At 34.8% G+C, this 24450-nt stretch overlaps 1 protein-coding gene across 12 annotated transcripts in view; it reads right to left on the bottom strand.

The window, feature by feature from the left end:
* The window catches only part of LOC130450202 (TLD domain-containing protein 2), a 235304-nt gene that overhangs the window by 158380 nt on the left and 52474 nt on the right, over positions 1-24450 (bottom strand). For 3 of the 12 annotated variants that reach the window (XM_056788453.1, XM_056788454.1, XM_056788461.1), the window contains exons 1-2: positions 9924-10257; positions 1790-1935 (exon numbers count right to left, since the gene is read on the bottom strand). The exons of 5 other annotated variants lie outside the window; for them this stretch is intronic. In XM_056788453.1, coding sequence (XP_056644431.1) covers positions 1790-1813 — 24 coding nt within the window. In that variant the 5' untranslated portion in view covers positions 1814-1935; positions 9924-10257. Of the gene's footprint in view, positions 1-1789; positions 1936-9923; positions 10258-24450 lie in introns of those variants that run through there. 4 more of the 12 variants (XM_056788458.1, XM_056788459.1, XM_056788474.1 and 1 more) reach the window with 3 other exon arrangements.

Here is a 24450-nt window from a genome sequence, read left to right as displayed (position 1 = left end):
GATTCAACAAATGACAGACCACTACTTCAACTTGTGAGAAAGTAAACATCGTGGATCGCATAAGATTCCAACACCCATGAGGAGCTCACCGACAAAGACATAGCTGCTCCAATTGTGAGAAAGTAAACATCGTGGATGGTATAAGATCTCGAGGCCCATAAAGAGCTCACCGACGAGGATATAGCTGCTGCAGTTGTGAGAAAGTAAACATCGTGGATGGTATAACATCCCAACACCCATGAGGAGCTCACCGACAAAGACATAGCTGCTCCAGTTGTGAGAAAGTAAACATCGTGGATGGCATAACATCCCAACACCCATGAGGAGCTCACCGACAAAGACATAGCTGCTCCAGTTGTGAAAAAGTAAACATCGTGGATGGCATAACATCCCAATACCCATAAGGAGCTCACCGACAAAGACTTAGCTGCTCCAGTTGTGAAAAAGTAAACATCGTGGATGGCATAACATCCCAACACCCATGAGGAGCTCACCGACAAAGACATAGCTGCTCCAGTTGTGAGAAAGTAAACATCGTGGATGGCATAACATCCCAATACCCATAAGGAGCTCACCGACAAAGACTTAGCTGCTCCAGTTGTGAAAAAGTAAACATCGTGGATGGCATAACATCCCAACACCCATGAGGAGCTCACCGACAAAGACATAGCTGCTCCAGTTGTGAAAAAGTAAACATCGTGGATGGCATAACATCCCAACACCCATGAGGAGCTCACCGACAAAGACATAGCTGCTCCAGTTGTGAGAAAGTAAACATCGTGGATGGCATAACATCCCAATACCCATAAGGAGCTCACCGACAAAGACTTAGCTGCTCCAGTTGTGAAAAAGTAAACATCGTGGATGGCATAACATCCCAACACCCATGAGGAGCTCACCGACAAAGACATAGCTGCTCCAGTTGTGAGAAAGTAAATATCGTGGATGGTATAAGATCCCAACACCCATGAGGAGCTCACCGACAAAGACATAGCTGCTCCAATTGTGAGAAAGTAAACATCGTGGATGGTATAAGATCTCGAGGCCCATGAAGAGCTCACCGACGAGGATATAGCTGCTGCAGTTGTGAAAAAGTAAACATCGTGGATAGCATAAGATCCCAACACCCATGAGGAGCTCACCGACAAAGACATAGCTGCTCCAGTTGTGAAAAAGTAAACATCGTGGATGGCATAACATCCCAACACCCATGAGGAGCTCACCGACAAAGACATAGCTGCTCCAATTGTGAGAAAGTAAACATCGTGGATGGTATAAGATCTCGAGGCCCATGAAGAGCTCACCGACGAGGATATAGCTGCTGCAGTGAACCGTCGAGAAGCAGAGATCGAGAGCAGTAACGACTAGCTCTATGTCTACATCTGACGACTTGTTTCTATGACGATGGCGCAAAATTAGTGGTAAAGTACAGTTTGGTAAAATCACAATAAATCGTATTTCTGTTTAAAATTAACGAGGTTCTATTGCAATTTAATAGATGTTAATAAAGTCCTTGGACATATGATAAGAACGGGTATTTTTTATGTACATACTCAAAAGAATCATTTATATTATTTGTATTTTTATAGTGAAAATTACGAAACGTTCCTTGTTAGTAAAGGATAATAAATTTCAGTTTGATAAAGTTTCGCTCAAAACTTGCGGATGTAGTAGGTTAACTAAATACGAAGAGCGATAGAGAAAAAATTATCGAAGTTCTTGGAAAATTTCGTTATTGATTTCAAATGCTCAGTTCACGTGTCAATTCCACGAATAAACTGAAACTTACCTGCAGCACTTCTTGACTCATCATTATTTCACTTCTAACTTTTTAAAATTAACATTTACGTTGTAATATTCGTCGCAAGAGACAGGCAGTGACCCATTTCAAATTTTCGAACGAGGAGACGGTATTTTTTAGTTGAAAAGGAAGAGCTGAAAGTTTATTAGTTTTTGATCGAAAGCGTGAATTATTTTGGAAAATGAAAAATACGTTTGCGTGTATCTCGTAGATGAAGCGAAGCCTTGTACCTTCAAAATATTTCATCAAGATAAAGTGAGTTTTTGTTTGAAATACGAAACTTTCAAATATTTAACTTGTGTAATATTTCGCGAACCAAGCGATAAATATAAAAATATTTTTATCACAAAGTCTGGTTTTGTCACTTTTCAACCTACATTTAACTGTTTGTTCTTTGATAACATTTCTTTGTTCAGTATTTTGGTCACCAACGAATCTATTTTTTTCCATTATATATATATTTATTACATGATAAGACTATAATTGAAAATTTGCAAGATTCAGTTTTCTTATTTGTTTATAATACATTCGAAATATTTAATATCAAGTACCAATAAAAAAAATATTATTATAAAACATAACATTTCCAAACTAACTTTGAGTTTTGTAACCAAGAGATCTGGGTCCGGGGACTGTTCGAATTATTTTTTCCATTATTGAAAATTATTTGCTGACTAGGAAAAAACAAAAAACAAGCAAAGCAATGGAGTAAAAAGGAAGAACCGGCTCCAAAATGGTAAAGACCGATCCATCTGCAGGTAAGATCGTGACGTCGATTTTTTGGAATGCGCGTGGGATAATTTTTCCATTCACTATCTTGAAAAAGGAAAAACTATCTACGGCGAGTATTATTGCAACGTTTGAGTAAATAAATCGAGCAAAAACGGTAGCATTTGGCTAAGGAAAAAGTGTTGTTTCATCAACACAATGCACCAGCTCACACATCCGTTATTGCAATGGCCAAAATTTTTAAATTAAATTTAGAATTGTTACCTCATGCACTCTATTCGCCAGAATTAGGTGCAACTGATAAAAGCATGTTAAAAATAGAGGTTATAGTGGACAAAACATTAAACAAATCATAGGAAATAGAAGGGAGGTGATGAAATGGGTTTAGGAAAATACTGACCGATGTCAGATGAAGAAAAAATCTATTTCGTCTATTGACTAACTACAAAGATCGTTATCAAATTTCATGTACATAACATAATGATAATTATTTGTGAATACGATATGAATTTATTTGGAGTACTGATAGCAAAAAATATCATTCGCATATATGATAGATTACTACCTACAAAATATTATAACGTTCCAATTTACATTATTATTGAATACTACGCAACTAAAACAACTGAAAAACATTCATAAAAAGAGAAATGACCTTACAGTTCAATAATATTTATAAGATAATGTAACCTTGGGTGACCTCAACATTATATATATATTATTGAAGTATTGAAATATGTTTTAATATATTCAACAATTCAATAAGACAATACAAACAATAACAATAATATTCAATAATATATGAAAGGTATTGCCGTTTCTAATTATTGAAATCTTAATAAAAAAATCCTGTAATAATTAACATCCTACAACACTGCAGTCCTCCCTTTATCTCCTAAACTGTTCATTCAACTATATAAATTCACAATTATTATCAAAATATTATATTCATACACTAGAATACCTTCAAGCCTCCCATATTAACAAGCTTTTATTAGCATCACCTGTATGTGGGTTTGTGAGTTTGTTTTGGACTAAAAGCAAATAGCTTATTACTGTTAGTATATCCCACCACTTTAATTGCGTTCATTAACCGAGCAGGCTAAGGCGTTAACCTCCGGATTCGCCGGTCATGGGTTCAAATCCCATTCACGCGGTAAAAACAGTTTTCGGCACATTTTTTTTTAGAAATTATCACTGAAAATTTTCTCTTTATATCGAAACTAATATTGCAGCTGTCTGCCCTCTGTTGGAGATTTACTATACTAATGATAATAACTTTTAATTCACACATTACAATAAATCGAACTAAAAAATGGAAAATGAAAACACGCTTACATAGCATACGAAACTAAAAAGTTAAAAATTATTTTTTAAATAAGCTTTAAACAATAATTAATGAAAAATATTTGTATTATTGTGGAAAAAACGTGGGGCTCTCGTATTTTTTATTCATTATCGTTTTAAGCTTATTTAAAAAATTATTTTCAACTTTTTAGTTTGATGTGCTCTAAAAGCGTGTTTTTGATTTTTTTAAACCATCCTTATATTGCAGTAAGTAGCGTATTTTCGTTATTTGATTGTTCGAATAATTTCCTTAATTATCAGTTCGTTTCCTTATTGATTTTATAATTGATCAAAAGCTCAGTAAGATTTTATATACTTGAAAATGTTAAGACATGAATCGTTTTTTTGGCATAAAGCTATAAAGGCATCGAAAAAATTTCCCCTGCGTAAACTTGGAAATAATCAATTAACGTTAAAATGATTTCTTATTCAAATTAACTACTGGAAGTAATCGAAAATGAGGCTTTCTACACACACCATAGTTCCAAGCCAAGGTGATGAATTATGTTCAAGGTGTTTAATAATAAATGAAACATTATTTTGTTACATAATAATTATTATTTATCTATTGTTTTTCATAAACTTATATGTAACGACGCGATTGCACGCACTCTACGCACTCCAAAGTCTTCCGGACTTGATCGATGTCAATATCAAGAATTGAATTAATATTTAAAAGACTTCTCTTTGGTCGAGGCATAAAGCTTATAGGTTTAATCAAATTTTGGGATTTGATATGATTCAAAATATCTTATCTTTTTGAAATTAAACAAAAATCTCTATCTCCAAGTGATTAGAAGTTCGGCTCTTACCAAATCCACGATGCAGTGATTTGTGGACTTCGTTTATTTGGACTTAATGTGAGAAAATTCCCTTTCGACGTAGGTGTCACAAGGAGGGAGACTCACAGGACTGGGCTGTTTTTAGCGCGTCCAAATATGCTTCTCTGGCATTAGCGAAAATCTGATCCCATATCTCCTGAACTGAACTATCAATGTTGAACTCTTACTGACTTCTGCTTAACTTCCACGGGACTGTCCCGTGAACCGTAGTTGGAACGGCGTTGTTCATAGACGTAGAATTTATGATTAACACATATAAATAATTAAAATTCTTCTACTTATAATGTATATCAGTTTCATACGATTTGTGTTGGTTTTTTCTTGCCATTTTCCTTAGATTCTGCTATCTCAAAATGCTCTGAAATCGCTTGGTACGATAAAGTCATAAATTAAGTAACTTCTTCAAAATAAGAATCACTATAGAATGGTTGGGATGTAATTTCCTAAATGGCAAACAAGTGGAAGTAGAAGGTGGCCCCAATGTCGTCTTGTTTGCTGGAAGCATCTGTGTATACCTTATAAAAGTTGCCAAATTTATTCGAGTTTCTAAAGAGTTCTTGTTTGACTAGACATTGGTCTACGATAGAGTAAGTTATTGCCCATGGAAGTTGGTCAAATGGCAAACAATTCAGTGGAATGGTGATGTATACCTTATAAAAGTTTATTTGAGTTTCTAAAGAATCCTTGATGTATGCTGCTTTATTTACTGAGGTGGATAAGACATAGGTCTGCGATAAGGAAAGTTATTGTCCATGGAGGAGGCTCAGATACATTCAATTTAATGTCGGTTGATAGTTAACAGAATCCAGGTGTAATAAATTGTTTTTGGAGGAAATTTAATACTGGAAAACAAACATTTCGCCCAATTATGTAAACAATATGTGAATGCAAGGTGAATAATTATCATATTACGTAATGCTCTGATAATTTTAAACAATCGCGGAAGTACAACCCGACCTATTTCAATATCAATCGTAATAACCCCGAGATAAAAAAAAATATTTGTGTTTCCTTTTATTCCATTTATAAATTATTAGCTTTATCAACAAGATGGATTTGTTAGCCGATTTAACTACCGGCCTCCCCGCTTATTACTTTTGCGGACCCTGTAGATATTAATATTTTCTTGGTACTATGACTTTGCTTAGTAGTAATATCTATAATTTTAAACGAAAAAATATTAAAAATATGTTTTAAGAAGTCTAGAAGGAAATTTTTGTAAAATTTGACTTTAGACGCCAGGGCGGACCTTCAAGAAATCATTTTAGTAACTATTAGAAATTTTTTTTGGGCGTTATTACTCCACTCTATTATAGAACCTCCATTAAATAATAATTTGACATATTAATAATGATTTATCATTAAATCAGATAAATATCAACATTTGTTGAAATATTGTTGGAAAAACTTGAATCTCGTGACAAATTACAAACAAATATAGAAATAATATCATATTATATTTAAATAATGTAAATATTGAAATTATGAAGTCAGTAAAAACAATATTATATATTGTTATATTATCAGTGAGTTTTGTATTTGATATCTCTAGAAATTCAATATAATACATATTAGGTATTAGGTCCGATGTTGAATCGAGATTAAACTGTCACTTATTATCTTGAAAATGGAAAATTTTGTTTGAACAAAAATAAAATATCTCGAGAAGTACTCGAGATAGTGCAAATAACAATTTGCTAAAGATAAAATTTAAGACGTATGACATTTTAAAGTAGATTAAATCTTGGCAAATTTTAGTAAATATTGAAAGTGGAATTTCGAGATTCTTTTTAATATATTGAACAAAGAAAAAGTATCTAATCATAATCACTCGATATTCTTTTAAATATACTTTCGAATGACGTCGATTCACTGATTTAATAATCTTTTCGAAGAAAGGGTTATTCAGAAAATTATTTATCTGTAGCGACTGAAACACATGAAAATAACCAGGGACCAAATTGTTATCGAATACAAAAGAAGAGAAACTAATCAGTCATAGGCTTATCAAAAAACGAAACCAAAGAAATATTGTGGGATGATGAGCAATTTCAAACAGATTATCTTTTCGAGAGAATGAAATATTCGTTGTCGTGGTGTGGTATATCATCTAATCTAATAGCATGGGGTGAATATACATACCAGTCTACTTTCCCCACTCGAAGAATTGTTCCTTGACGATGCTAAATACATCTTGCATCTCGCAAAAGAAAAAGTGATCGGAGAACCAACCTTTGGAAGCTTACTAAACAGGCTATCGCCAAGAAATTCATCATCGTCAAGCGGTAGTTAATTAAAAATCATGTAATTCCAACCCCATACAATTTTCTACTTGAGAATAGTCTACAAGATGTTTTTGTAGATAAAGACGGCAATACTAAACACTAAGAATAATTTTATTAGTTTTAGTACACAAATGCACGTTTTTTCTTGTGCAAATTTTGCAAACTTAAAACTAGGAAAACCTGAGTACCCTCCTCAATAATTTGGCCACTAACTTTACTTGGCGATGGAAAACGCCATAAAACTTTTTAGTTCTCCACGTCAGAACCAAATATGACGCTAAAGTGAATCCAAATTTAATTATTTTGTGTTTTCCTACTGTTTATTCTACTCAATCAGAAGAAACTTTACGACATTTCCAAATCTGATGCCGACATATCCTTTGTAATGCTTCTTTATGATGTCGGCCTTAATTGATAACAATGTATGTTTCGTTTTCTAAATTCTCACTTTCTTCGCATTAAGTGAAATTTATAGATGAATCTGCGAAGTTTACGGTCTATGAGTGAATCGATGATTAGAAGATGGGTTAGACAATTCAATTAAGGACGATGAAGAAAGATGTGCTTCATTGATCTCACCCAAGCAATTGATAGGATACTATATAACAACTCTACTAAATAGAAAGAAGATGAAGACCTAAACACCGATAATTATACAGAATGGAAAATAAATTGAGCAGTAGAATACTTGTGACAGCCGGTATCAGACAATGATACAGCCTCAGCCCTATCTTGTTCATCGTCATAATGGATGAGCTTATAAACCAGGTAAAGCAAACTGGAGGAGGATACCGGATGGGAAACAAAGAAATAAAAATGGTATGTTATGCTGATGACGAAGTGATCATCTCAGAAAACGAAGATAACATACAAAGGTTTGGACAAATAGCGGAAGATTTTAAAATGCAAATATCCCTGAAGAAAACCAAATCTTTTACAGTAACCAGAGAATCGAACAGAACGATGAAATAAGGAAGATATGTGACATCCAGGATGTAGTGAGATGGGCGAGAAATCGGCGAAAGGAACGGAGAGACCACGTGGACAGAATGTGAGACGACAGGCTGGTAAAGATTGCAAAGGAAGAAAAACCCGACCACCTACAAGATGGTATGAAAGCTGGTCTTCATCATCCCAGCTGCAGCTAGGCAACCATTGATGCAAACACAGGACTAAGTCCTAACGTACGAAGAAGAAGAAAGATGCGGATTGAATCATTACTTCAAACATTACCAATTACAGAAAGAACTGAATCAAAATCCATTGCGAAGTAACCAAATTCATTTCCAGTATCGTAATCCGAATTTTTGGAAGGATCTACGTTTTGTGGGGTTTCACTGAATGCATCCAAGGCGGTTGTAGTACCACCAAATAAGCCATTGACTATTGTACTAAGTGTATGAGTATCTAGGAATCTGTTACCAAATATAACATTAGCTGTACTAGAAATCACACTTTGATCATTGATTCCACGTAATTGAAGAAAAGCTTAAACAAAACCGTGAGTTTACATTTTGTGCTCTCGCTGTGGAATTCCTACAAATCTAACGATCTCAATATGTCATGAAATTGTTGTTGAAATTTCGAAAAATATGCAAAACGAAAAACCGCGAACGGGCAGTAGATTTCAATTTTTGACACGCTGTGATTATTTTATTTCTTTGGTAATCACGATGGATGAAACAACATAGAAACTAAACGGCAATCAATGGATTGAACATACTTTCGTTCCCAAAGAAAGACATCTCATAGGACACAAAAGGCATTTTGCTGATTGATTCCTTACTAAACAATCAATGCACATGTTTACTGCGAAACTATTAAGAAATTATGGCGCGGAATATAGAACAAGTGCTTCAAAAGTTGTTGCTTTTTTCCACGATGATACCCGATCTTACTCTAAAAATGACAGAAAACTCCTACATGGATTTGACTGAGACGTGTTTGATTATCCTCCATAGAACCCAGCGATTTTCATGTTTTCTTACAGTCAAAATCTTTTCATGGTGGTTAATTCTTCAACGATGATGACGAGCTGGAAGAACATGTTACCAGACGTACCAGACTGTTAAAAACTTCTATGAAGACGACATACATACAAAAACTAGTACCATGTGTCTACAAAATTTGTCTATGTAGAAAATCAATTTAACACTAGTAGGTTTTGTAGTTTAGTAGTTGTATTTTGTCGGTTTAGTTTGTTATTACGATTTTCTTTCTGATGTTTTATAATTTTTGCCCACCAAAACACTGGAATGCAACAAATTTTTCTTTTTCTTTGGGTTTCGTTTGTACTTTATTTTGATAATAATCTTGAAATGAGATGTTTCCAACACGAGGAATTGACTTCAAGCAATCTTAAAACATATAAATCTCTCAGGTGAAGTGGTTAATATTTTTGAAATGTAACGTCTTTCTAAGTTTATATGATTTTATTAATAAATTTTTCGGTATAACCAAACGAACTTAGTTTGTTGATATACCTCGTATAAAAGCTCTGGTTGATGATATTTGTAATAATTATTTTCATATTTTCAATGACAAGTTTCAGCAAATCGAGTATTCGCATGGATAATTATTGAAACGACATTAATTTTGATGAAATATTTTGAAACATTTTTTCTATTTTATATTTATTACCATGCTCCATAATCATATTATTTATTACGAGGTTCAATATAATTTTATCATTTTATTATTATATATTTATTACTGTGTCCTATATAACATAAATTTATTTGAAAATGATAAATCGATAGATTTAACCCCACATAACAAGATAACCTAAACCAAGACTATTTTCTGAAAAAAAAAATAAATAAAAATGTTTTCAAATATATTAATAATTTTATAAAAAAAATTCAAGGCTTTGCTTCCTACTTTCGATTAGAATTGTATCGATTTAAAAAAAATAAATACCTCGTCACGACAAAACCAAAAAATTCCTCAAAACCAAAACAGATTGTGCAAACAGTAGGTTAATGACACTCGCGTGTATAAAAACAAAATAATTTTACACAAAAAAAAATTTGTCAATAAAATAGAACGTTCGCGATACGAAAACACCGAAAACCGAGATCCACGCGCCGAACTGGTTGATGCTTTTATGAATCGCGAGATAGAATTAACGGTAGGAACAGATGACGGAGTGTATGTCTCTGTGCCAACTAGATTGATATAGATATGGGTATATCCGGCGAGTTTTGTTTTAATGGTGTGTGTGTATGTATACCTACGTATCACGAAGTGCACTAACCTGGTGCTCGAACTTTTCGTTTGGTACGGACGTGTAGCATACCCACCAAGTCGTGCTTCCTCTTCAAGAGACCGCGTTGCGGTTTAAAACAACATCATGGTCACTTTCACAAGACACCATCGGAGGATTTGCAACTCGACAGATATACCCATTAAGAAATTGAATTCGTTTCATTAAATTAATTATGTTGGATTAAAAATAGTAACAGGGTGTTCGGGAGGTTTTGGATTTTAATTTCTGTACGATTCTTACGGTTAAACCGGTCAAATTATACCAAAAAAAAACGCATATTTGAAAATATTTGCTTATATCCTTAGTAAATAGCATATTGTGCAAATTTATACAAATTTCAAAAGTTGTAGAGCTTTGGCAACCGTTTCAAAAAAAATTTTGTAAATTTGCTTCAGTCAGTTGTGTCTGTGTCATGATAACACGTGCTCATCAAGTACAAAACTATATTCTCCGAATTTCAATAACAATTTCCGAACTCGCCGCTACCTAATCGTTCAACAGTGTGAAAGACGTACCAGAAATTCTTAGAAATGGGCTCTGTTGCCGACGCGTCGCGCTCTGAACGACCGGTATCGGTTAGTTGAGCAGTCGAACTAATCTGCAGTGTGACTACGTTTTACGAAGAATGTTGTGGTCAGATGAAGCAACTTTCAAGCTAAACGGTACGGTTAATCGGCATAACAGCGTGTACTGGAACGACCAGAATCCTCACGTCTTCATTGAAGAATAATTAAGCCTGCCTGGGGCACTTTACGAGGATGATTTCTATCGCAGTTTGGAATTTTGTCAATAGTTCCTCAAGTATTCCATTTTGTGGTCGGATGAAACAACTTTCAAGCTGAACGGTACGGTCAATCGGCATAACAGCGCGTACTGGAACGACCAAAATCCTCACGTCTTCATTGAAGAATAATTAAACCTGCCTGGGGCAATTTACGAGGATGATTTCTATCGCAGTTTGGAATTTTGTCAATAGTTCCTCTAGCATTCCATTTTGTGGTCGGATGAAGCAACTTTCAAGCTGAACGGTACGGTTAATCGGCATAACAGCGTGTACTGGAACGACCAGAATCCTCACGTCTTTATTGAAGAAGAATTAAACCTGCCTGTGGCACTTCACGAGGATGATTTCTATCGCAGTTTGGAATTTTGTGAGTGATACCTCCAGCATTCCATTTTGTGGTCGGATGAAGCAACTTTCAAGCTGAACGGTACGGTTAATCGGCATAACAGCGTGTACTGGAACGACCAGAATCCTCACGTCTTCAATGAAGAAGAATTAAACCTGCCTGTGGCACTTCACGAGGATGATTTCTATCGCAGTTTGGAATTTTGTGAGTGATACCTCCAGCATTCCATTTTGTGGTCGGATGAAGCAACTTTCAAGCTGAACGGTACGGTTAATCGGCATAACAGCGTGTACTGGAACGACCAGAATCCTCACGTCTTCAATGAAGAAGAATTAAACCTGCCTGTGGCACTTCACGAGGATGATTTCTATCGCAGTTTGGAATTTTGTGAGTGATACCTCCAGCATTCCATTTTGTGGTCGGATGAAACAACTTTCAAGCTGAACGGTACGGTCAATCGGCATAACAGCGCGTACTGGAACGACCAAAATCCTCACGTCTTCATTGAAGAATAATTAAGCCTGCCTGGGGCAATTTACGAGGATGATTTCTATCGCAGTTTGGAATTTTGTGAGTGATACCTCCAGCATTCCATTTTGTGGTCGGATGAAACAACTTTCAAGCTGAACGGTACGGTCAATCGGCATAACAGCGCGTACTGGAACGACCAAAATCCTCACGTCTTCATTGAAGAATAATTAAGCCTGCCTGGGGCAATTTACGAGGATGATTTCTATCGCAGTTTGGAATTTTGTGAGTGATACCTCCAGCATTCCATTTTGTGGTCGGATGAAACAACTTTCAAGCTGAACGGTACGGTCAATCGGCATAACAGCGCGTACTGGAACGACCAAAATCCTCACGTCTTCATTGAAGAATAATTAAGCCTGCCTGGGGCAATTTACGAGGATGATTTCTATCGCAGTTTGGAATTTTGTGCGTGGTACCTCTAGCATTCCATTTTGTGGTCGGATGAAGCAACTTTCAAGCTGAACGGTACGGTTAATCGGCATAACAGCGTGTACTGGAACGACCAAAATCCTCACGTCTTCATTAAAGAAGAATTAAACCTGCCTGTGGTACTTCACGAGGATGATTTCTATCGCAGTTTGGAATTTTGTGAGTGATACCTCCAGCATTCCATTTTGTGGTCGGATGAAACAACTTTCAAGCTGAACGGTACGGTCAATCGGCATAACAGCGCGTACTGGAACGACCAAAATCCTCACGTCTTCATTGAAGAAGAATTAAACCTGCCTGTGGCACTTCACGAGGATGATTTCTATCGCAGTTTGGAATTTTGTGAGTGATACCTCCAGCATTCCATTTTGTGGTCGGATGAAACAACTTTCAAGCTGAACGGTACGGTCAATCGGCATAACAGCGCGTACTGGAACGACCAAAATCCTCACGTCTTCATTGAAGAATAATTAAGCCTGCCTGGGGCAATTTACGAGGATGATTTCTATCGCAGTTTGGAATTTTGTGAGTGATACCTCCAGCATTCCATTTTGTGGTCGGATGAAACAACTTTCAAGCTGAACGGTACGGTCAATCGGCATAACAGCGCGTACTGGAACGACCAAAATCCTCACGTCTTCATTGAAGAATAATTAAGCCTGCCTGGGGCAATTTACGAGGATGATTTCTATCGCAGTTTGGAATTTTGTGCGTGGTACCTCTAGCATTCCATTTTGTGGTCGGATGAAGCAACTTTCAAGCTGAACGGTACGGTTAATCGGCATAACAGCGTGTACTGGAACGACCAAAATCCTCACGTCTTCATTAAAGAAGAATTAAACCTGCCTGTGGTACTTCACGAGGATGATTTCTATCGCAGTTTGAAATTTTGTCAATAGTTCCTCTAGCATTCCATTTTGTGGTCGGAAGAAGCAACTTTCAAGCTGAACGGTACGGTTAATCGGCATAACAGCGCGTACTGGAACGACCAGAATCCTCACGTCTTCATTGAAGAATAATTAAGCCTGCCTGGGGCAATTTACGAGGATGATTTCTATCGCAGTTTGGAATTTTGTGAGTGATACCTCCAGCATTCCATTTTGTGGTCGGATGAAACAACTTTCAAGCTGAACGGTACGGTCAATCGGCATAACAGCGCGTACTGGAACGACCAAAATCCTCACGTCTTCATTGAAGAATAATTAAGCCTGCCTGGGGCAATTTACGAGGATGATTTCTATCGCAGTTTGGAATTTTGTGAGTGATACCTCCAGCATTCCATTTTGTGGTCGGATGAAACAACTTTCAAGCTGAACGGTACGGTCAATCGGCATAACAGCGCGTACTGGAACGACCAAAATCCTCACGTCTTCATTGAAGAATAAAAACCTGCCTGGGGCAATTTACGAGGATGATTTCTATCGCAGTTTGGAATTTTGTCAATAGTTCCTCTAGCATTCCATTTTGTGGTCGGATGAAGCAACTTTCAAGCTGAACGGTACGGTCAATCGGCATAGTAGCGTTTACTGCAACGACCAGAACCCTCACGTCTTCAATGAGGAAGAATTAAACCTGCCTGTGGCACTTTACGAGGATGATTTCTATCGCAGTTTGGAATTTTGTCAATAGTTCCTCAAGTATTCCATTTTGTGGTCGGATGAAGCAACTTTCAAGCTGAACGGTACGGGTAATCGGCATAACTGCGTGTACTGGAACGCCCAGAATCCTCACGTCTTTATTGAAGAAGAATTAAACCTGCCAGGGGGGTGTGTGGGCTGGTAGTCATGCAGGAGGTCTCGTGGACAACAACGAACAACGATCCAACACTCGCGAACATCCGACATCTCATGCAGGATGGAGCTTATGTGTGCGGGTGTACTTTAATGTTCATTTTGGAGAAGGGAGAGGTAGATGAAGATTTGTAGAGTGGCCTGCACGGTCATGTGATCTGATACCCTGTGATTTTTCCCTGTGAAGCCTTTTGCACACTTACAGTAACCCTTTTTCGAATGCCGATCTCTGTATTGCAGTTTAATATTTTAGTTGCTGCTAATGTAAATTGATGTGTTGTCAAATTTCGAGTGAATTGATTATAGAAATAAATTATGGCTGCTTTAAATGTTATTAAGAACATAAACTACGAGACGTTAATACGGTAATTACGATACTTAAAAAATAGAGCACTGTAAACAAGTCAAATGATAGTTGAAGCCCAAACCGAGCGTTAGTAATATTAGAGCACTGTAAACAAACTAAATGATAGACGGTGTTCGAATTCTTCATTATTACTATAACCATTGTTAATAATAAATTCGAGAAATCGATTTTTACATGTAATTTTGACATAGATGTATTTTGGGTTTTCATAATAATAGAAATGAACTTACCAATTGGCTTATTCTGTTAGAGATGCAGTTTGGAAAAATGTAGCAAATACTTACCTGAAAAGAAAAGTCAACTTTTTAGAAATTGTTAATAATACCTACTACATATTCTAATATGGAAAAACATTTAAAAATGTAATACAAACAAATATTTATTGAACGTAGATAGAAAATACTTAAGAGAATTGAGAGGCAATAAATTTCACTGAACCTATTTGGAGATTTATCGGAACTCGTAGAAAGTAGAATTCATTCACGTCCAGACAAATAATTATAATTATCAAATAAGAACCATTTGTTGGTTAATCCTTCAATTCGGAAACGGGATATAATCTAGGCTTTAATTCATCAATATAGAACCAAGTATTATAATAAAGGAGAATGACTTTTTACTTAACACGTCGGCCGTTGGTCGGATTGACTTTGCATTAATTTGTCTACCATCTACTTGTTGACTCCCTGCTGGAATCATGAAAACGACTAAGAGAAAATACAAGCAAAACGAAAAGTTTAAATGGATAAGAAGATGTCAAGTAATATAAGGTTGGTACGGACAACCTCGACCTAGTTTGGTCGCGGTTCCTCCGAAGATATGAGGCCCATTGTATTACATTTCATTTCCCATAATTTGTAAATTCGTATGTACGTTAATTGGATATGTAATCATCACTAATGACAAACGCAAGGTTCCTGACCATGAACCATGAATCACCACTAACCGGTACTTAAAAAATAGAGCACTGCAAACAAGTCAATTTATAGATGTTGCCCAAACCTAACATTAGTATCGGTACTGAAATATTAGAGCACTGTAAACAAACTAAGTAGTTATCCAACAACTCTGCCATTTATTCCTTTTACAGTATTTTCAACTCATAATAAAATTTGTAATCTGTTCTATTTCGTTTTACCCTTACAGCGACCCATTGACATCGTATTTTCTTCGCCCTCACACTCCCTTAAGACTTTTTGTAATGTTGTTCGATGTCATTCTCTTTCTCTAGAATCTTTTGTCAACGGTACAATGTCAAATCATCACTTCAATCGTCTTCTGGATTCCGTGTTTGGTATTATCACATTTTTTTTCTCTTCCGTCAAATTGCTTTCGTTTCGTTCCACTTTTTGCAACTTGAATGTTCCGTTCCGCTTCCTTGTGTCCACCCAATAGAGACTTACTTTAGTTTTTACGATTGTCTAGCTACCTATGCAGGTGTAGATGTATTTCTCAGGGATAGAACACGAATATTACATTCAGTTTTTAGTCAGTACGACTTTTGAACGTTTAGTTCCTTTGAAAACACAACTAATTTTTGTTACAGAGCCATCTAAGAAGATCGAAATTCCTTTTCCTTTATGAAAGATTTCTAATCCCATTTCTTTGATCTCAACTATTATCTCCTTTATTCTTTTCCCTCCTAGTTCACACATTTCCTTCTGGATAGTTTTTATGTTCGACTACAAATGTTGTGAAGATAAAGTTCCTTCAAACATTAAACAAGTGGTTTAAGCACCGTGCCATTTCAATCGTATTGAATCGTTCGCGAACTTTCACTATCCTACCTGTGTCTGATCGTAAATTGGATAATTTTTGTGAAAAAAAAAACGTTGCAGATTGAATAGTTAGGTCACTAACACGACCAGTATTTCCAAATAGCTACGATACAGTTATTTTCGTTCGAAATTAATTTTTGTGTGAATGTGTAAAATAATAGTCATGGTGACATTAAATCATCGAAGCAAAAATGTTGAAAGAGATGTCACAGTTAAAGTGTGAAATTCAATTGATCCATGAAATAACGGAGTGTTAGTTGAAGCGTGATCTCGAATAACGTTAATTGTGATAATAGGTAAATAACATTAATTTTCTAGTACTAACCGAAAGATGAATCTGTTAAAAGAGAAGCAGAAACCGAAAATGAAAGTGGAGAATGGGAAAATTTAAACTATTGTAGCCCAAAAGGTATCAAACCAAAACAAGAATAAATAATTGAACATACGATTATCAATTACATCCAAAAAAAGTAACTATTTATGGAGAACATCCAATTATTGTTTTATTTAGGACCTGAACATGCCTCATACAAGGCCGTGAATCTACTGTTAACACCCTGACTTATTTATCGGTTGTGTACGAACCGTACACCGTACTCGACGAACCTCGTATCTGTTTACAAACCGCTTTAAATACCAAAATCCAATTGGACACAGAATAATTTTATTTCTGGTCGGTAATTTGATACGTTGGAACTTCAAGTGTCTAAGGGACACTTGGAATCGCTTAACTATGGCGTTGGTTCTCATTAGGAGCGGTCGGTGTACAATAAATCTTAACGAATACAATAATCCGAGACGATATGGTAATGGAGGGTTAAATAAGGGACACTTTGTATAATTTAATTAGATGATTAACAGATCCTCATGGTTCCCAATACACAAAAGGTTGTTGTGTCTGGGTTACGTTCGTGCAATGTTGCCTAATTCTAAATTGGAAATTATTATGTCAAAACACCTCTTTAGTTTACGAGATACCGAGCGTTAAATATGGATTTTTAATTTCGCAATAACTTTGCATGTTTTCACGATTTCTATTATAAAATTGTTAATCTTACGTTATTTGGAATTGAAATTGGAGAAATAGATTTTTAATAGAGGGCGTTACTTACACTTGTCATTTAAACGTCATATTTTGAAATACTATGAATTTTCAATGCCCATGTTGTAATTGACTCCCAAAATCGCAACTACAGTTTTCGCTTTCATATCTTTCTGTTCAGACGTCACATTAACAAAAATAATATTTCTATTATAGAGTCATGAAAATTTTAATATGTTGTTGTACAGTTTTTCACGCTGAACACGAATTTATATATACAGGGTGTTCCACATAATTTTTTAAGGTTGAAAAATGTAAAAATTAAATAGTTTGTTACTTATACTTTCCGAAAGTCTGATGCAAATGGAAGTTGTAAGTAGGGTCGAGGGAGGGTGTTCCTAACCTAACTTAGTGATAGTAATGATTGAAAACATACTCTAAGGCATTCGGATGAATGAACATTCAAGTGAATGTCATTCCACGATCACAAAACACATGCAAAATGACAAAAAAATGAACATTATTCGCTCATTTTTTAAAATATGTCGTCAATTCGGAGTGCGAGTGATTGATGCCGAATGCCGAAATCCAACATCGCTGGATTGGTTCACTAATAAATTCATTAATCACTTTTGATTCATTTAATGCCTAGACGTTTTGTTTTAAATGAAAGATGCTGAATGAAAGACAGAAATGAATAAAAAGTGAACCGTCTGATATCACCTTTAGGTTAGATTAGGTTAGGTTAAGTTAGGTTAGATTAGGCAAATACTTTTCTTTGTACAATGAGACAATCAAAAGTTTAACAAATTATAGAAATGAATGTTCTAAATGACCTCCAATAACCTCAATACAATGATACAATCTACCTAGTAATCGTTATCACCCGTCGTATAAATTGTTTTTGTGAAATTATTACTTTTCGTATTAGTATGCAAAAAGATTATGAATCCTTATTCCTCCTAAGTGCCAATATCAAGTTCCCTTTGATTTGAGAATTGTTAACGGCACGCGGTAGCAAAAAGGCCGATGTTAGCTTTTCATTATCTCCACCGACACACAGTACCTAATAATTACTTATACAAACATTCGCATATTTATTGTATCTCTTTTCTCCATTATCGCAAGAATCGCACTCTGAGCCGTTGAAGGTTTAATGTTTAATCAACTGGTGAATTATTTATGGTAGCCGTTTATAATGTCTTACCCGGAATTGCAGACGCGAGATGTTATAAATATTTAATTAATCAGCAAACGAAAAACAAATAGATGCGAGTTTATCTCGTTTGAACAATTGAACACGTGAGTTGATATTTAAAATATAAAATTATTGGCCTAATTTCGGTATAAATCAACATGTAACAAAAAAAATCGAATTCAGATGCTATTAAAGTGTCGATTATTTGTGTCGAATGAACACAAGTACATATATGACAATATGCAGAAGAGAGAAGTATGCCCAATGAAAGGAAAAACAACATTTTCGAAAACACAGAGGTGCATTATTGGAGATAGAAGAAACAGATATGCATAAGAAATGAAAATTAATCAAGTAAAATGAAAAAAAAAATGATGGGAAACGAAAGGATGGTAGAAAGCGAATGGAAATGGAATGAGAAAGACAGAATATACAGATTAATGAAAAAATGATTTGAGCTTCGAAAGAGGGGACAAAAGTAAACCAGGATGTGAACAAGGATCAAATATAACAAGAAAATTAATAAATGGTAGAGAACTAGTAGAAAATGAATGGAAAGGAGAGACACAATGAAAATACTGAAAAATTAGACTTTGTCTTTGTCTGTGAACAGTGGATAGATATGAGGATAGAGGTACTCCAGAATGTGAACAAGGATATAACATCATAAAGGAAATGATGGAGAACGAAGATTTTGTGGGAAACTAATAAAAAAAGAAGGGAAAGATTAGACACAATAAAAATAGTGGAAAAGAGAGACTAAAATTTTGAAAAGTGGATAGATATAAGGACAAAAGTACTCCAGAATGTGAACAAGGGTTTAACATCATAAAGGAAATGATGGAGAACGAAAAACTAAAAAAAAAGAAGAATAATCACAATGAGAATTGTGGGAAAAGCGAACTAAATATTTGAAAAATGTGGAGATTACTCGTAAACCAAAAAAGTATGACATTTACATACACCACTTAACACAATGAGTTATCCCGCTTGGTGGGCACTCTAAATAATTCAAACAGAAATATAACTGCCGATTGGTCTTCCTTGGTGAAACTTGGACAACTTCTATTAAAAAATAAAACATTTGTCTCGGGACTCGGAAAAAAAAAGAAGCTTCCCTAAGAGTTTCTACACAGAAGAGGCGGCGTGTGACAATATCCACATTAGTTGAAAATAGGCTACTTTACACATTCGTTAAATAAATAACTATTTTACGTGAAAAGATTATGTAATAATATTTAGTGAAACCCCTTTTTTTAGAAAAATCCACCACTCTATGTTAGGACTAGAGCCACCTGGTCTTGAAAGGCGGTCCTGTTCCAAATAAAGAGTGTTAAGAAGAAATTAAACTTAGAAATTTATTCTTCTGAAAACTGAAAACATTAAAAAACCAAGTTTGCATCTCTCGGTTTTAACATGGTAAACATTTCATAAAAAAATTGAATGAGTCAAAGTATATTCTAGACACAAATATTTATTTTTAACTATTTTACGATCCGGTTTTTATTGGACACGTCTCGTATACAACATATATTGATTTATGTGCTGCGGACAAGTATGATTCTTACTTTTTTTCCAAAAAAAAAACGAACGAATTTTATTATCACATTTCGGAAAACTATTTTATAGCCATCTGTACAAAGAATTTTACCTGGATCTTGGCCAGATTATTAACGCTGATCGATATTATGTGACTTCGAGGTTACGCGGAGCCATCGGGAATTTTGATTGAAGATTTTATCTTCCTGGCAAGTCACATACTGCTAAAATCAAGCAAGAACTGAAGAAACGATCAAAGGATTTCCCGATTTCCTTACTAAATCGAAATCATTTTCAACAATCTGCTCTCAGGAGGGAAAGTTTGAAGAAGTTCATGGAGGAAGTCGAAATAAAATGGCAGAAGCTTGTCAAACAATGAACCAACCAACTGGTTGTCATTAGGCCCAGACCTTTTTGAAATTCCATACTGCTTTTGTTGCGTATTTTCTCTCTTTGGAAAATGATTGCCAAATGCTTTGAATCAACGCCTTCGAAGATTCGGACCAAGATCAATCAGAAATATTCGATGACTCGCTGTATACCTTCAAAAGAACAAATTATTGCTAGGAAAAGTGAACAATTTTTTTGTTTCCATATGAGGATGACCAAGAATCAAGCAGATGTAGACGTTTTCCAAGGTGCAAAAACGTTAGAAGACATTTCTATACCAGAAACTTCTAATTCTGATAATTATAATTTCACTTTTAATAATCTCACAATCAAATCTATTGCTTTATTTATTTTGAATAGATTTTTTCGAATTCTTTTTGATATATTATCGTTAATCCTTTCGACAATACATTCCTGGGTTTTTGTCATAAGACATTCCACTAAAAGGAAATAGTTTATACAAATTATATCACGTTTCGTAGAATACGGAATACCGTTAGATGTACAGATCTAATACTTGATAACAACATTAATAATAAGTATAAAGACTTTAACTTGGATTTTCTTCGTTGTTCATTGACCTTTTCAAATTGGAATATATACACCAATTGCGGTTCTATAAGTAGCACCCTTTCTCCAATTTTCGTGATTCTCCGTAGAAAATGTGCAAAAAACGTTCCCCCGTTCCCACCTGTGTGAGGTGTTGGATGAATATGTAGTAGACAAACAATGTTCTGGGTGACCATCGTTTTCGAAAGAAGTTATTGCGAAAGATCAACGCTGAAAGATCCAAGAGTGACGATTCGGTACCTCAAGGTCCCGGATATGTCAAGGTTTGTAGAAGGTGGATCTCGAAAACGCTGACGGATGAAAACAAACGGCAACGTGAGGAAGCGACCTTCACAACTGACGAAGAGGTTTTAAGCTATCTTTAGGGCGCGGCGGCAGACTTCTACGACTACGCGTAAAGGAGATGGTACGCTGCATGCAAAAATGGATTGATTCAACCAGCGATGACGTCGAAAAATAGAGGGAAGTCTAAGCTTTCCAAACATGTATTATTCAATGCCAATAAACATGTTTTTCATTGTGAGAATTCATTGGGAATCCTATTTTATGAACAGGATGTTAGTTCTCTATTATTGTAGTAAATATTTTGTTGAACAGTTTGAATTTCGGTATTAAAATTGAAACTGAAAAGTATTCATTCTTCTTGTTGAGCTCATCGAATCTCAAGGGGCTGTGAGACGTGATGAGGGGTCTCAGTAACTGTTCCTCCTCGAGGGGTTTGTTTTAACCGACCAGACAAGTGAAAAAAAATCATCGACATTCCCAGGGATTTAGGAATAGGAAATGGAAGCTTAAAAAACGGTGTCATAGCCACAAGAACGCCTAAACAATAAATCTGCTGGAGCAATATGGGACAAACGAGTTAAACCTTTTAAACTAGTGTAGTGATGCAAAAACAAGGCACAGTACGTGTTGTGTAGTGTAATAGTCAAGGGAAAACAAAAATAAGAAAATCCCGTCGGTTCAAACTCGATTTTTGGATTTTAATAACATTTATTGTTTATCTCTGTATTGGTTGGGATTATATTTGAAGGAAAAAAAACAAACTGCTCGATCTTGTTTTCATACTGAACGATTTCAATTCTAACAAGTAGACAATTGAAAAAGTAGAGTGTGAATTCAGTGGAACATTCGAGGTTTTTATAGTTTATCGTGACGTTCTATTGATATTTACTCTAGTAGATTGCTATTAGGTTTATTTCCAACTTATGTATATACAGTACAATGTAAGATTGGTAGTATTTGATGAAGGAAGTTGTTAATTCCCTGACGTTGTTATATATAGGTCATCACGTGAATTAAAAAGAAACAGAGCTGGTTCTGTCATGGTTCTATCAATATCCAAATGGAAAAGTTGCTGATTTATTTTTCATCTCGATGTAGGTCGCATTCCAGGAATGTCGTTGATTTTTTTACTGTTGGTTTTACGCATATTCAAAATAACTTAACAAGCTTCGCTTGCATATTTTGTTTTAAAATTAATTTACTTGGAAGTCAACGATTCGAAAAAAAAAAGATTGAGCTGTTAACATTTTTATAAATAGGTGAATTATAAATTTTAAACTGAGTCCGTGTTGTTTTGAAACGTCGTCAAGTAAAACAGAAGATGATTTGCGAATTTACAACGTGTCTGGATAAAAAACTGGCATCGAGAAAAAGAAAATGAAGCAAATAAAGACGACATTTTAAACCACACATTTGTACAAAAACGAGTCCTCGTCGCATTCGTTTAAAATGATTTGAAGACAAATTTCAGGGTCGAGTAAAGCTTGGAATTAAATATCAACTGTGATTCGGTATATTACGGAAGTAAAAGAGGAATTTTGAAATTTTTCAACACGTAAAAAATGTAAACAAATGAATCACGAAATCTAGTTAGTATTCTCTCTTCGTATTCGTGAAGAATATTAATTGTTAATTCAATATTGTTAAAGAAATTGCATCATTCATGGAAAATAAAATACGTAAATATACTGACGTTGATAAAACAATGAATTTTTTAAACTTGTACATCCCCCGAAATAAAATTCGAATGGCTGTATTGAATTTGAAAAAAACTTCTAGTTAATATTGTATTCGTTGAGATTTATTGTAAATTGATGGTTCCTAATGGGAGCCAACATCGTAGTTAAGCGATTCCATATGTCCCTTGGACTCTGGAAGTTCCATTAACTTATTAAATTACTTACTCTTATTTTTGTATTTATGTGGCTATAACGACCATAAATATAAGTAATTGCAGCTTTTGTATACAATAGGATTAGTATTTAAGGAAGCATTTACACGCATAGTGTGTTCTAAATAGTCTTGACATCCAAGGAGTATAGTAATGAAATTATTTAATTATATTTTTGGCTTAATAAATAGCTTTTTACAAAATTATATAACCCGAGGGCGTTTCTTTTTTTCAATACGTCAATTAAAAAATTACATTATTAGAAAATTTGGTAAGTTACCTAGATTAGGTTACACCCCTCCGATTTCGTTAAAATTTTATTAAATTATAGAGAAAATTATGCTGAAAACTTTGATATGTATATATATGTAGGGCGCGGAAATCATCCCTTCACATAGTTTTCCAACTTTGAAGTTCCAGAAAAAGAATAATTAATTAATTTTAACTAAGAATATTGATCGAATATCAATCAAAGAACAGCAATACAGAAAAATTCATAGAATTTTATCTTTTTCATGGTCAAACACGAATAAAAAAAAATATTGATAAATTTACTAACGATACTAACTAGACTAAATTCTTTGCAAATTTTATGATACATGATGTCATCATTAGGAAATGACGAATACAATAGTAACTAGAAGTTTTTTTCAAATTCAAGTACAGCCATTTGAATTTTATTTCGGAGGATGCACAATTTAAAAAATTCATTTTTTTATTGCGTTTGAAAAAAAACGCATCAACGTTTTTTTTAAGCAAAAAATATGATTAAATAAAGTGGTTTCAATAATCTGACTACTATACTCCTTGGATGTCAAGACTATTTAGAACACACTATGCGTGTAAATGCTCTCTTAAATACTAATCTTATTGTATACAAAAGCTACAATTACTTTTTCTGGAACTTTGAAAGTTTGAAGTTGAAAAATTATGTGAAGGGATGATTTCTGCGCCCTACATATATATCAAATTTTTCAGCATAATATTTTCTATAACATACTAAAATTTTAAAGGAATCGGAGGGGTGTAACCTAATCTAGATAATTACCGAAAATTTTTTGATAAAACAGTCATAGTACAAACAAAATTTCTGATGAAGGAATTAATTTTCTATCCAAACTAAAATATCGAGCAGGAAGTGTGCGATAGGGTAGTCGTTGAAAACTAAATTTTTTTCGACACCCTCTAAAAAAAATCACTTGGATTTATTTTTAATTAAAAAAATAACGTGACTCTAC

The sequence above is a fragment of the Diorhabda sublineata genome, chromosome 11 (genome assembly GCF_026230105.1).
Source record: "Diorhabda sublineata isolate icDioSubl1.1 chromosome 11, icDioSubl1.1, whole genome shotgun sequence".
NCBI lineage: Eukaryota > Metazoa > Arthropoda > Insecta > Coleoptera > Chrysomelidae > Diorhabda > Diorhabda sublineata.
This window is presented reverse-complemented; position numbering and strand designations above follow the sequence as displayed.